At 39.4% G+C, this 15,320-nt stretch overlaps 1 protein-coding gene across 1 annotated transcript in view; it reads right to left on the bottom strand.

Annotated features, from left to right (window-relative positions):
• grm1a (glutamate receptor, metabotropic 1a) overlaps positions 1–15,320 on the bottom strand; it is a 42,048-nt gene that overhangs the window by 8,491 nt on the left and 18,237 nt on the right. The window contains 5 exon segments of the mRNA XM_034162103.1: positions 6,088–6,214; positions 9,852–10,020; positions 10,518–10,667; positions 10,669–10,762; positions 11,767–12,002. Coding sequence (XP_034017994.1) covers positions 6,088–6,214; positions 9,852–10,020; positions 10,518–10,667; positions 10,669–10,762; positions 11,767–12,002 — 776 coding nt within the window.

Here is a 15,320-nt window from a genome sequence, read left to right as displayed (position 1 = left end):
AACAGTTTAGTTCCAGTTTGAACGGAGTGGTTTGCCCTTGTACTGTACTGTGTCACTACGGCATGGAGGCCTTCAAGGAGCTGGCCTCTCAGGAAGGATTATGCATTGCTCAATCAGATAAGATTTACAGCAACGCAGTGGAGAAGCACTTTGATCGGCTTCTGCGGAGGCTCAGAGAGTGTCTGCCCAAAGCTCGTGTTGTGGTGTGTTTCTGTGAGGGCATGACTGTCCAAGGACTTCTGATGGCCATGAGATGACTGGGAGTGTTTGGAGAGTTCCTCCTTGTCGGCAGGTATGGTGCAACTCTGCGTTTGTTTGTCTAATGTACTATATGTCACCAAGGCAACAAAGAAGAATAATCAATGGCACTGCACAGAAATGTTCTCGTCACTGAATACTTGGTATTTCAGTCACATGCAAAAAAAAACGAAGGGTGCTACTCTTCAGACCTTTTCTGTCCCAGTGTGTTCTGTCTCGTGTTTGATTTCCATAGCAACAGTTGCATAATAATTATCTCTGCAAAGAATCTGCAGTAGGTTTATTCAGTAACTACAGATGGGTTTTTAAAAAATGGAGTGATGTTGGGTTTGACTTGGAATAGACACGGTTAAGATTAGAGGTCAAACTGCAAAAAGGCACAGATCAAAGAAACATAAAATTAAAGTGAAAACATTGGTGTTTATGTTCACATTTAATGTGGTGAAAAACAATGTTGATGAGGTTCTACAGAAAATTAGTTTATCCCTAATTCATTATTTTCAAATATTCTGCAACTGTTATTATGCAACTGAAATACTGTTAATGTACAGAATTTTTATGAAACGAAATGAAACACAAAAATTTCCCATCTCGCTTCTTTAGTTAATTAGAGTAAGTATAAGCCTCATTACACAAAGGGCATATCACCAGAGAATGCTTCAATCCAATAAGCATTCAGGTTTATACAGCTTGGAGCTGGAAAATATGCATATAAGTGATGATAAGGTTAGAATACTTGCCTAATAATTAACTGTGCACAGCATGTTCAGTCAGCAACACTTTACAGCATGGTGATGGTCCAGTATTTAAGCATAGGGCTTGAGAGCAGAGGATCCTCGGTTCAAACCCCCACCAGATCAGACAGTCATTAAGGGTCTTTGGGCAAGATCTTTAATCCCAGAGTTCCTCCCAGTGTGTAGTGAGCACCGTGCATGGCAGCACCCTGACATTGGTGTGTGTGTGTGTGTGTGTGAATGGGAGGCATCATTGTAAAGCACTTTGATCTTCTAATTCAGATGGAAAGCACAATATAAAAGCAGTCCATTTACCAAATTAACAGCCCAAAATAGTCCATGAGCCAGTCATCAATTTTGACCTAATCGGTACCACATTAAGGGGACTAACTGACAGCCTCAGTGTACCATGGCCTACCCAAAAATGTATGATAGCCAGCCCGGGGTGGTAGTTTTAGCCATGTAGGGGTCAATGAAGGGTTACACAGAGGTCAAAATATAAAAATGCTCCAATTGTGTTAAAAATATACCACATTATTTGTCTAATCATAATGTTACCAAGGTATAGTTTGGACTATCTATCTATCTATCTATCTATCTATCTATCTATCTATCTATCTATCTATCTATCTATCTATCTATCTATCTATCTATCTATCTATCTATCTATCTATCTATCTATCTATCTATCTATCTATCTATCTATCTATCTATCTATCTATCTATCTATCTATCTATCTATCTATCTATCTATCTATCTATCTATCTATCTATCTATCTATCTATCTATCTATCTATCTATCTATCTATCTATCTATCTATCTATCTATCTATCTATCTATCTATCTATCTATCTATCTATCTATCTATCTATCTATCTATCTATCTATCTATCTATCTATACAGTAGTGTTCAGAATAATAGTAGTGCTATGTGACTAAAAAGATTAATCCAGGTTTTGAGTATATTTCTTATTGTTACATGGGAAACAAGGTACCAGTAGATTCAGTAGATTCTCACAAATCCAACAAGACCAAGCATTCATGATATGCACACTCTTAAGGCTATGAAATTGGGCTATTAATAAAAAAGGAGAAAAGGGGGTGTTCACAATAATAGTAGCATCTGCTGCTGACGCTACAAACTCAAATCTGTTATGTTCAAATTGCTTTTGTAGCAATCCTGTGAATCACTAAACTACTATTTAGTTGTATAAGCACAGTTTTTCATGATTTCTTCACATCTGCGAGGCATTAATTTTGTTGGTTTGGAACCAAGATTTTGCTTGTTTACTAGTGTGCTTGGGGTCATTATCTTGTTGAAACATCCATTTCAAGGGCATGTCCTCTTCAGCATAAGGCAACATGACTTCTTCAAGTATTTTGACATATCCGAACTGATCCATGATACCTGGTATGCGATATATAGGCCCAACACCATAGTAGGAGAAACATGCCCATATCATGATGCTTGCACCACCATGCTTCACTGTTTTCACTGTGAACTGTGGCTTGAATTCAGAGTTTGGGGGTCGTCTCACAAACTGTCTGTGGCCCTTGGACCCAAAAAGAACAATTTTACTCTCATCAGTCCACAAAATATTCCTCCATTTCTCTTTAGGCCAGTTGATGTGTTCTTTGGCAAATTGTAACCTCTTCTGCACATGTCTTTTATTTAATAGAGGGACTTTGCGGGGGATTCTTGCAAATAAATTAGCTTTACACAGGCATCCTCTAACTGTCACAGCACTTACAGGTAACTCCAGACTGTCTTTGATCATCCTGGAGCTGATCAATGGGTGAGCCTTTGCCATTCTGGTTATTCTTCAATCCATTTTGATGGGTTTTTTCAGTTTTCTTCCATGCATCTCTTTTTTTTTGTCCATTTTAAAGCATTGGAGATCATTGTAGATGAACAGCCTATATTTTTTTGCACCTGCGTATAAGTTTTCCCCTCTCCAATCAACTTTTTAATCAAACTACACTGTTCTTCTGAACAATGTCTTAAACGTCCCATTTTCCTCAGGCTGTCAAAGAGAAAAGCATGTTCAACAGGTGCTGGCTTCATCCTTAAATAGGGGACACCTGATTCACACCTGTTTGTTCCACAGAACTGACGAACTCATTGACTGAATGCCACACTACTATTATTGTGAACACCTCCTTTTCTACTTTTTTTTACTAATAGCCCAATTTCATAGCCTTAAGCGTGTGCATATCATGAATGCTTGGTCTTGTTGGATTTGTGAGAATCTACTGAATCTACTGGTACCTTGTTTCCCATGTAACAATAAGAAATATACTCAAAACCTGGATTAATCTTTTTAGTCACATAGCACTACTATTATTCTGAACACTACTGTATATATATATATATATGAGGTCTGTTAGAAAAGTATCGGACCTTTTTATTTTTTTCAAAAACTATATGGATTTGAATCACATGCGATTACATCAGACAAGCTTGAACCCTCGTGGGCATGCGATAGTTTTTTCACGCCTGTTACATCATTCGCCTGTGGGCTGGCTTTGAGTGAGGAGTGGTCCACCCCTCCCGTCGGAATCTCTTTGTCTGAGAACTTCCTGAGAGACTGATGCTTTGCTTGATCAAAATTTTTTCAAAAACTGTGCGGCACATCGAAGTGGACATCATTCGAGAAATTCAGCTGGTTTTCTGTGAAAATTTTAACGGCTGATGAGAGATTATGGAATGCTGCTGTCGCTTTAAGGACTGCCCACGGAGCGGGATGTCGCGACGCACCCTGAGCCGCCGCTGTCTGCCTGTTTCGAGCTGAAAGCTTCCAAATTTAAGCCTCTGTTGAACCAGGACGTCGTGAGAGAACAGAGAACTTTCAGAAGAGGTCAGGATCAGCAGTTTATCTGGACATTCCACTGTTAAAGGAGATTTTGTAATAAAGAAAGTGCAGACGGGTCCACGCATCGGGATGCAGCCAGCGCCGCGCGCCGCCACAGGAAAAACACCTCCGTTGGAAGCCTTAAGGACAAGTTGGAACATGCCCAGCTGTTAAACAATTTCTCAGATACTCACTCAACTGAAAGCCATCAAAAGCCGCCTGGTTTTTACAAATGGTTATCAACATGGAGGTGTTTTTCCTGTGCCGCCGCCGCACCGCGCCGGCTGCGTCCCAACGCGCGGACCCGTCCGCACGTCTTTCATTAATAAAATCTCCTTTAACAGTGGAATGTCCGGATAAACTGCTGATCCTGACCTCTTCTCAAAGTTCTCTGTTCTCTCACGACGTCCTGGGTCAACAGAGGCTTAAATTTGGAAGCTTTCAGCTCGAAACAGGCAGACAGCAGCGGCTCAGGGTGCATTGCGACGTCCCGCTCTGTGGGCAGTCCTTAAAGTGACAGCAACAGTCCATAATCTCTCATCAGCTGTTAAAATTTTCACAGAAAACCAGCTGAATTTCTCGAATGATGTCCACTTCGATGTGCCTCACAGTTTTGGAAAAAATTTTGATTCAAATCCATATAGTTTTTGAAAAAAATAAAAAGGTACGTTAGTTTTATCACAGACCTCGTGTGTGTGTATATATATATATATATATATACATATATATATATATATATCCTGGTAGTCAGGAGGATATAAATGAAATCTGCTTGAGTAGTTATACTAAATATGTACGTATATCATATCAACAGACTTGACCTGAATGAATAAATAGTTGTGGCCACTGAGAATATGAACTGAATACCGCAGAATACCACGTGTCTCTGTTATTATTCTCTCTTTAAGATGAGTGATGGTAGAAATTCTTCTTCATTCCACTGCTGAATGTATCCCCAAGTGTTTCCTGGCAGCAATAGAATGTTGCATCTGGGAAGTGAGAGCTCCCCTTAACTCTACAAATTGCTGTCAAAACATGCGCTTTGTCACAAGGCAGAGAGCAGAGACAGCAGCATCTCTTTGGCAGAGTGGAGTGGAGGATGACAACAAAAAGAGCAGATTTATTTGATGGTGAAAAGCATCAGAGAAAGAGGGAGCCAAGGAGAGAAGAATTCACTGGTGTACAGGTGAACAAAACAGCAAAAGCTTGTCTTCAAAGCCTTATAATGATTCAGTGATGCTGGTGTCTACAAGTTCTGCACATTTATATTAAGTTCACAATACAAGAAAAGACAGCAATCATAATTACTGCATGGTTTTAATTTAGTTTACCTACTTTCATTAGTTTAATTTTTTTATATCCTCTTATTTTTTTGTTATTTACTGCTCTGAAACGTTCTGACCTGACAGTGCTATATGAAGTATTATTTTTATTATTATTATAGTTGGTGTGCAGTAGTGAGGTAACCACAGCAGTGACTGTGAGTGTTTGTTCAGACTTATGAGATGGTGTTTTCTCAGGTTTGGGGGGCTGTGATAAACACATCCGAGTTTTAATTGTGTGCAAAATTATGATTAAATGTGGTTATGTGTGTAGTTAAGGATGCAGACTAATTTTCTAGTTCATTCGTGGAATTAATATCACTTTTAAGTAAAAGAAGGTGACTGGGTCATCATCTATTTGGGGTAATGATGCTTAATTTTAGGATTTGATGGGAATAAACACTTTTTATAGATGCTCGGGTTGATTAAGGTTGCTGAATTCCATGTGATACTAATAATATTGGATTTAAAGGCAGGGACTGACAGTATATATTATTCTTGTACTTTATTCTATGCACATAAAGTATTAAATATATGTTGCCTCTATGCTAGGAGAGGATGTTAGAACTTGTTAGGTGGAGCTAAAGGCTCTTCATGGAGACTAACATCATAGTCAAGGAATAGGTACCAGAGATTTTATCCATACTGTATAATGTCATTGTGAGGACATGATGTTTGGTGATATAGGCCCTAACTCCTGTAAGGCCATTAAGTGAAAGTGGACTGTGTTTTTGTAGCACTTTTCCACCTGATGTAGATGGTCAAAGAGAGTTACTGCAATGCCTCATATGCAAGATGCCCAGAAGTAAAATTTTAGTTTCCAAACAACATGTGGTCCTTTCGTCTTTGGTGGTATGGTGTATTTTGGTGTCCTCTCTCTGGCTATGCCCCTGAGGTGCCTGGATTTAGATTTTCTTACCTTCCAGGTCCTCATCGGGCCACCATCCCAGCTCACAGGCCTTACAAGTGAACTCATCTTGAACGTACTCGTTGTCCTTGCATGTGGTGCAGATCCAGCAGCAGCTTACCTCGCCCTTTCTAATCACCTGCAATACACAACCCAAACATTTATCTGTGAAAATTCAGACACATCAATAACAGGGATGCCATGGCAACCAGTGCGGCGAAGCTACATAACCATAAATTAGTATTCAAGGTGATATCACGAGAGTGGATGGTAAGAAGTGACTGATGGTGAGCGGCTTCCTCCTTGAGAGCCCAACATGGTTTTTCTAAAGGCGGGCTGATTTTACATTCTGCTCCTGTTACCAGCACTGTGATATGTAAAACAGGGTGATAAGTGGAGCGGAAAACAAAGCAGACGGGGAAGCGTGAGCAGCCAGGAGAGAGGAGGCATCCTCCCTCGGGGTGACAGTGTATCATTACACTGCAACAGTCAGCCCCAAATCAGAGCAAATTCACCAGCAATATTTAATATTTACTGTAGCTAATGGATCATTTCAGTGTGCATGTGGGAAACAAAGCACAGGGCACTCCACTGAGGTTATACAAACGTGTCATGATACATCAATTTGTGGTTTCAAAGTATCAGTCTTCTTCAAAGTATCATTTAAATAAAAAATAATGATGTATCTATACCATCTTCCAAATGACTGCCGTGTGTCAACCCTGGAGTCAAGCTGATCTCAGTAATTTATTCATTGATACAATTAAACTATTTTGAACATTGACTGAGTTTAAATGATTTATGCAAATTAAATTTGATAAATGTGATGTGCAAAATCTATGATAGCTAGCTTTTACATTCAAAAATGTTTCATGCTAAACAATCCCAAAAGTACCAACATTTTATATCTGTGCACAAACAAGCAGCAGTGACCTTGTTGGCTGCCAGACCTAGACTTTGGAAATGAAAGAAACTGACAAACTCATTTTAAGATGCATCTAATTTCAACCACACCTGCTCCTAATTTACATCATACAAGTGATGACGAGATTATTTCCTATAAAAAGACAACATGTCCAGCAGGAATCCGGGATGTTGTTGGTATATCACACAGGCAAAACCAATTTGCTTTTTTTGATTAATGTTGTGCATCGAAGTTCACACATTTTTAATCACTTTACCACCACTGTACTCTTTGAATTTGAAGATGTAATAGATGTTATTTTAACAATGTAGGCAGATTGAATCATTAATGTATCGATTTATTCAGTCAATCTGTTTTGGAGGAAACTACATGCCTAGGATACTCATTTGTAGGCTTTGGAATGATCTCAAAAGTTTTGAATCATGACAATATTGTGACATTTTATGATGCACTGAACCACTGTTAAAATGAAGTTGAACAGAATCACAGATGAACTGCTCCGTGTTACTTCACTTATAATTTTTTTTTCTTGGTTTTATTTTCAGCACTCTGCTGATGTCTCCTGTCACTTCAGCTCTGGTCCAGTTTGCAATTTCTGTCTTTCTTGTTGTTCCCTATCAGCTGACATATTTACTCAGTCAGGTGTCACCAGGTGTTCTGCTCCTGCCAAACTTTCTATACATGTTGTTTCTATGCATGTTGACATTTTCCCATCTGCCTCTTTACTTTTGGACCCTTGGCAAGGTATTTTTGACATTGTGTATCCTGCTCTCAGTGGGTTCAGCCTGTGAGATATTTTGGACTTTCTGGACCATGACCTGTTTCTGCCTGCTGAGCCCATTTATCGACTGTTGACACATTTTACCTGCACTGTTTCGTGATCAGTACTTTGGATTAAGGTTTAAAAGTGTTGTCTAATGTCGATTAATTTTTATTGAACTTTTATGAATCAATGTGAAATGTGCAACTTTTTAAATTAACTTTTAAAAAAGTCTTCCAAATTGTATTTAAAAAAAAAAAAATCATATTTCTGAATTATGAAGCAGGATTCATATATATAAAGGATGTGTTGGGGTCCTCACGTTATGCATTTATGTGGCACAATTATGCACACCATAATGGCACCAGCCATTATGGTGTGCCCCCAACCAGTTATATCTTCAGTGGTTACTTTAGATTCCTTGACTGATTTTGAATTAATGAATGAATGAATTTATTCGGCACATACTTAACTAAAAAATGAATAAAACAAAAAATGTCATAAAAAACTTTAAGTTTTGTGAAGCTGAAAGGGTGTAGGCAGAAGCAAAAGCTTATAAACACGCACCTCTTTAACATAAAAATATATAACAACAAATACCCAAAAAACAAGCGCAGACAATATAGATTAGATTAATCAATGAACTAAAATTTCACAATAAAACAAACAATAGTGCACAACGCACAATCCAAAAAACAACAAATCGGTAAACCAAATTCTTCATATTATAGCAAGTAATCATATTGTTTTTATGAAGTATTTTAAAACCCACTAAGGTACCAGATAATTTACGGTTTTTATAAGTCTTCTCCTGACAACTTGAAGAGAGCATTCTTCAACATTCCTAACATATGTGGCATGCTTGGACTTGATAAGCATCTAGTTCTACTTCCTCTTCGTATTAAAGATGCTCTCCATAAAATGAATTCAAGTGACAACGGCTCTTTCACAAAATCAAATCCAATTTTGTTCTCCTTTTCAGGCCCATTGTATTGTAATCCTGCACTGATATAGAAATCCACTCTGCCAGAGCATCCACACATCAGTCACACTTCCTTGTGCCCGTGACAACTTGAACAAAAATTCATTGCCAAATTTTTTTGCCAAATTTTAACTGCACATCCTACACGAGTGTATGTCAGACAATATCAATTTGAGCATGACCAGATTTCATTATGATCCTTTAAAAACCCCAGATGTTAGTGTGCAGTCAGTGCATTCTGAGTTCCAATCCTAACCCTGGGAAACAAAGAGAGTAGAAGCAGGAAGACTGTACACCGTAAATTTTGTCAAATCTCAGCTGCACTGAGGTGCACAAGCCAGTGCTTTCAAAGTCCAGGTCTTAAGCCTGGATAAATGAATCAGGTTTCATCGGGAAAGGCATCTGGTGTAAAAATTCCCAAACCAAACAAACAAATCACAAATTAAATTTCCAAAGGCCACTACAGAAACTATCATCCAGCAAGGTGTTGCGATCGCGCAAAGAAGAACAAGAGGCAAAGATCATGTCAGGCAGTGGAAGAAGACGAAAGGTAGAAGTGTGAAAGTGAGAGTAGGGACTTTGAATGTTGGCACTATGACTGGTAAAGCTAGCTAATATGACGGGGAGGAGAAATGTAGACATACTATGTAATCGTAAGCCAACTGGATGCTACAATACAAGTTAGGTCGTGGTGGTGGGGTGCTCTCGTGGGTCTCGGGGACGGGGGGATTGTTTCACCAAACTACAATTAGATTAAAGACATTCTAAAAATGTTAATTAAAAATATGCCAGCTGCGTATCCGTTTCCAGTTTTATTAACCCTTCCTTGATCCAACGCCTAACATGCTACTACATTTCAGTGAAATCTTTTTTCTTTTTTTTAGATGTTCTGCAAATAGACAAATAGTCCCAAATACATTAAAAATCAATTATTTCATTTTATTATTTTTTTTATTTGTCTTTTAATAGTGCTGGTATGTTTGCATAAAGACCAACAATCCTCAATCCTCAATTAACTGAATCCTCAATTAACTGTTTCTTTGTACCTCTGATTTTTCAAAGCTGATTTAGCACTGACAAATTTTCTGCTCAGAGGATTTGCTCTCTACCTTGATCTGTCCTTTGGAGCAGGGCTCACTGCACACTGAGCGCACCATGTCGCTGCTGTTCATCCACAGTTTGTTGTCATCGATTCTCAGGATGCCCTCATGCCACGATCCCACATGTATGTAATCATAGCGGCTGTCACCTACGCTCTGGAGATTCATGATGTCATACCTGACAGGCGGGAAGAAAGGAAAAGGGATGCAAAAGAGGTTAGTGAGGAAGGAAGTCAGAAGTGATGAGTTAGCAGATGGATGAAGTGCAAGAATGTGGAGGTAGAGGGGAGTGATGGGCAATTTAATGATCACGCCTCTGCAGCCTACCAAACGTGTGAGCGAAACAGCCAATTGCATTCGGAACCACGACATGCACCACCTGACCTCCAACTGACGGAGGAATGACACGGCTGTGTTTTCTGACTGTCAAGTTGCATCTCTTGGTCTGAAGAGAGATGAAACGGCTGCCAGAGCAGACAAACGGCTGAATCTGTTCCGCTCCAAACTCATTACAGTAATGGGTACTCAGGATGGGCGCATGCACATGCATGTGAGCCACTGAGCAGAAGGGTGTGAAAAGAGAGAAATTCACAGAATATAGCTGAGATGGTGATGTGAATTTTCCTGCCCCCTCCTACATCCATACATCCGCAGCCGTCCCACTCGCTCTCTTACCTTCCGGGGGTGTCTCCATTTTCATCAAAATAAATCTCCTCCCCTGAGACGCCCCTGAACGATGTCTTGAGGAGGTAATCTAGCAGCTTGCTGCCATCAATGGGGTCCATAGCCTCACACAGGCCCGTTTGTGTGGGGCATAACTCCTGAGCATGTCATGGAGGCCGTGGCCATGGCGTAGATGGCATTGATGACAAATCCCATCTTGCTGTCCTGAATGTAGTTTTCTTGCAGACTTTCATTTCCTATTGGTGACAGATGAAAGATATTTGAGTTGCAGTCAAAGAAAAATATATGTCATTACTTCCACCATGAGGATTTTTACCTACATCTCTTTGTTGGATTATTATAGGACTACTCAAAAACTAATAGAGAGATTTTCCTGGAGTTTTGTTGTATAGGTCGGGACTATCCTGGAATACAGTCTATTAGATTTGTAGGCGGATCTTAATAAATAGATGGAGCTGCAACTTCAGCAGCCCTGTTCCACTCTTGGGGGTCCTGATGTGTTGTGACATGTGTTCAAAATTACTTCTTTTCTTTAACAATCCTGCCCTGACAGGGTGATGATCTTTGCCCCTGCTTGAAATCTTTAGTTTAGTTTGTGTGCAGCAAACTGCAGTTACAGCTCAGCCCAAATTTGGACAGGACATCTTTAAACATTGCAACATGAGCTGTTTTGGACATCAGTGGAGCATTCTTCTAGTTTTATGCTTTATTTGAAGGAAAGATATTTTGCTGTAAAATATAAATCTGATACCTTCCATAATGCATGATAAGTGAATCACACATGAAAAATGTATTACAAACCAACTTTTCCAGCAAAAATAAACACGGGTGCAAATGCAATGAAAAAACAACATAAAGTTTCTGAGTAAGGTGCTCTGACACAACTACAAAATCTCTCATAGGAGTTCAACAGGGCTGACATCTGGTGACTTTGAAGGTCACAGCAAATGAGTCACAATGTTTTATTGCTTAATTGTATCATGTAGTACACCTGTATAGAATCTGATTTTGCTGTGTTTCTCCACTCATTTATCTGCTTTTTTTTTTTTTTCATTTTTCACCTGTCTGTATTTTAGAGTACAAGGAAATGACAACATGGCATCCAAAGCAGAGAAAAAATATATGAGAAAATCAAAACAAGAACTTTGTTGCTATGTCAAGATTGTACACATTAAATTGAGCTACAATACAGGAGTTTTATTTAAACAACCAGCATGTATATGTTGATGATTTCACCCACCAGAGCAGACTTTCTTGTAGTTCTTGTTCTCCTGCGGATGGCCCAGTAGGCGGCACTGGAATCGGTACTGCCAAAACTCAGGAAACCAGGGGTTTCTGGTGTTGGTATCCAGACGCAGCTTTAGGTAGTAATCATCAAAGGATTTGACCACCTCTGACTGTAACTTCATAGTGATTCCTCCTTCTGCTTCTTGCTCGTAACCCTCCACAACCTCATATCGGTCCGCCCATCCATCACTGCAGGAGACACACACCGTAAGACAAGACTGTGGAGGATGAAGATAAAAATCTGAGAGATCAAAGAGTTCAGCCAGTAAAAGTGTCATTATATTTAATTGCTACTTGAGCTTGACTTGGAATGGAAACTACAGATTGACTCTGCGACCACAGGAACAGGAGATAGTTCAGGCAGCCATCTCGAACCCTGCCATTACTACCCAACCCACTTTGGCATATACACTCAACAAAAATATAAACGCAACACTTTTGGTTTTGCGCCCATTTTGTATGAGATGAACTCAAAGATCTAAAACTTTTTCCACATACACAATATCACCATTTCACTCAAATATTGTTCACAAACCAGTCTAAATCTGTGATAGTGAGCACTTCTCCTTTGCTGAGATAATCCATCCCACCTCACAGGTGTGCCATACAAAGATGCTGATTAGACACCATGATTAGTGCACAGGTGTGCCTTAGACTGCCCACTGTGAGGTGGGATGGATTATCTCAGCAAAGGAGAAGTGCTCACTATCACAGATTTAGACTGGTTTGTGAACAATATTTGAGGGAAATGGTGATATTGTGTATGTGGAAAAAGTTTTAGATCTTTGAGTTCATCTCATAGAAAATGGGAGCAAAACCAAAAGTGTTGCGTTTATATTTTTGTTGAGTGTATGTTGATTTTGATCTGACGCTCCAAGATCCCTTCCTGTAGGCTCTGTCAGTACACTTCAGGGTGCCAGTTGTATTGTTTCTCGCACTCTCTTTCTCTGTTCAAACAGATGATCCCATTATGATGGGCATTATCTGACTATAGACATGGCACCCATGAAAATCCAAATAGAATCTGTGACATCCCATGTTTGTGTTGGAATTGTTTTTTAAAAAACTGCTTTCTTCAACCAACTGACAGCCATGTCTTTTGTTGTGTGATGGAAATTTATTGACTTTTATATTTGTAACAGACAAACAATTGGCACACGTTTCTGGTGTCCAACTAATGACGCTGAGGCCAACAAATAACAACACAATCAAATGCTGTACAATGCCACAACATTGTGATTGTCAAATTAAAACATAACCATATTACCATGTCTTGAGAGCTGAATTAAATAGGTAATTAATTAGTGGAATGACAGAAATCATTTTTAAGTTTTTGATCATGAAAAAACTATAGAATGCAATTTTTTTCTCTTGTTCCATTTCTTTAAATTGGTTAGATAATCTGGATTCGAGTTGCTCCACAACAACAGTGTAAAGTGTTAAACTGCTTTTGAACAGCTTCAAAATATGTTTTAAACTGGTTTTAAATCAGGTATCGTTTTATTTGCTTCAGTCTAGTTAGATTAGCGATACCCTGGTCTCATATGGTTATACATTGTTTTTAATGTGTTTTTTTTGGGGGAGGGGGGGGGGGTAAACCAAATACCTGAATTTAAACTGTTGCAACTTTAATGCAAAAACTTTCAAAGAGACTAAATTTGAGATAAACTGTTTTTGACTTTTACGATTGTTACTGATTTGGTGCTGAGCAGGCATATTCCTTATAAACACAACAACTATTGAATATGAGCAGACAAGGTCCCACATAGAACCCAAATCCTTGGACACAGAGATCAGATGGAATTACTGAGCTTAGAAGAAGCTAAAGTCCCAAACAGTGAGCCAGTTATATTCATTCATTCATTCATTCATTCATTTTCTGCTGCTTATCTGGGTCTGGGTCGCGGTGGCAGTGGACCAAGCAAGCCACACTTCCCTATCCTCATCCAAGTCAAACTCTTCCTAGGTAATTCTGAGGCATTCCCAAGGTAGCAAGGAAATATAATCCTTCCAGTGTGCTCCTTGATCTTCTCCATGGCCTCGTCCCAGCTGGATGTGCCTCGAAGACCTCCCTAGCAAGATGAATAAGGGGCATCCTCAAGAGATGCCTGAACCACCTCAGATGGCTCCTTTTGATACAAAGAAGCAGAAGCGCTACTCAGATTTCCTCCCAGATCTTTGAGCGTCTCACTCTGTCCTGGAGTGTAACAGAGAAATCTCATTTGTGATCTTGAGTTATTTTTGTCATTACCCAAGGTTCACGACCATAGGTGAGGACATGAACATAAATAGACTGGTTAATTAAGAGTCTCGCTTTCTTGCTCAGGTCTTTCTGTAGGACCTCAGATCCAGCCCTAATCCATCTGTCATCTCATGCTCCAACTTGCCCCCACGGGCTGGATCTGAGGTCCTACAGAAAGACCTGAGCCAGAAAGCGAGACTATGAGGGCAAGTGGGCCAGTTCCATTGTATCAGGGAAAGAAGGTGCTCCGTTCCAACAAATGGAAATTATGATATATAAATGTGAGAATGCACATGAGAGAAGAAAACCAAACTTTGTAGATGTTGATCATTCAAAATTCTCCTGGCCTCTTTGAGCTAGTCAGCTGCTTGTATACTATTTAATATGCTTGGCAACACTGGATTGTTCCTTATCTGTAATCCACAGTAACAATCCCCAAAGAGGATGGAAATCTCAACAGCGGTACCTCAACAGAAATTGTAGATTTTACATGATCCTGTCAGCTTGCTTGTTTTCCTGTATAACCCTCCGTGTGAGAATCTGTGCCCCACCAGTCTAATTTGAACATGTGGCTGAGTAGTTGACTCTGACAGAAATCGAAACCTGCAGTGGAGGGAATCCTATTAAACAAACTAGGAGATAAACAGAAGGGCTGTGAGCTGTGTTTCTCCTTTGCCACAGTCTGAGTCAGACTGGGTTGTGTATTGTATTTTCCTCTTTGTCATCTGATCACTAATCTCTTCCTTGAAATGTCTGCACCATCAACAGCTGCTTCCCATTTACTTTGACACCAATTACACTGTACATTTGGGATGTACTGATTGATATCTCGTTATGTTTGTGCACAGGGGTCAAAATGTCTGTCATCTGTATCCACAACACATTCTGATAATATGATGCTACATTCTGAATTAAAAACACCACTCTCATTGACCAAATTAAATTAATTTTCAAAAAGAAATGGCAAACAAATTCTCCCCTCTGTTGGAAATTTATTCACGGTGAATTTCCATGTGTAGGAGATTGTTCTTGTCCTGGAGGGTGACGACAATCTGACAGTTGATAATCAGCTGCAGCACAGTGAGGAATTCACAAGCTGACTTCGATTAAGGCAAGTACTGTTCCCATATGAACCAAATGCACCACTGCTGCAGATTTGTCAGTGAATTCACAATATAACCTTCAATTTTCAAAAGAAAAGAATAACTATAATACATGAGAAGAGCACTCAAAGTCCAAAATCCTTCCAGATTTTCCAGTTTGCT

This window comes from Thalassophryne amazonica, chromosome 21 (genome assembly GCF_902500255.1).
Source record: "Thalassophryne amazonica chromosome 21, fThaAma1.1, whole genome shotgun sequence".
Lineage (NCBI taxonomy): Eukaryota > Metazoa > Chordata > Actinopteri > Batrachoidiformes > Batrachoididae > Thalassophryne > Thalassophryne amazonica.
This window is presented reverse-complemented; position numbering and strand designations above follow the sequence as displayed.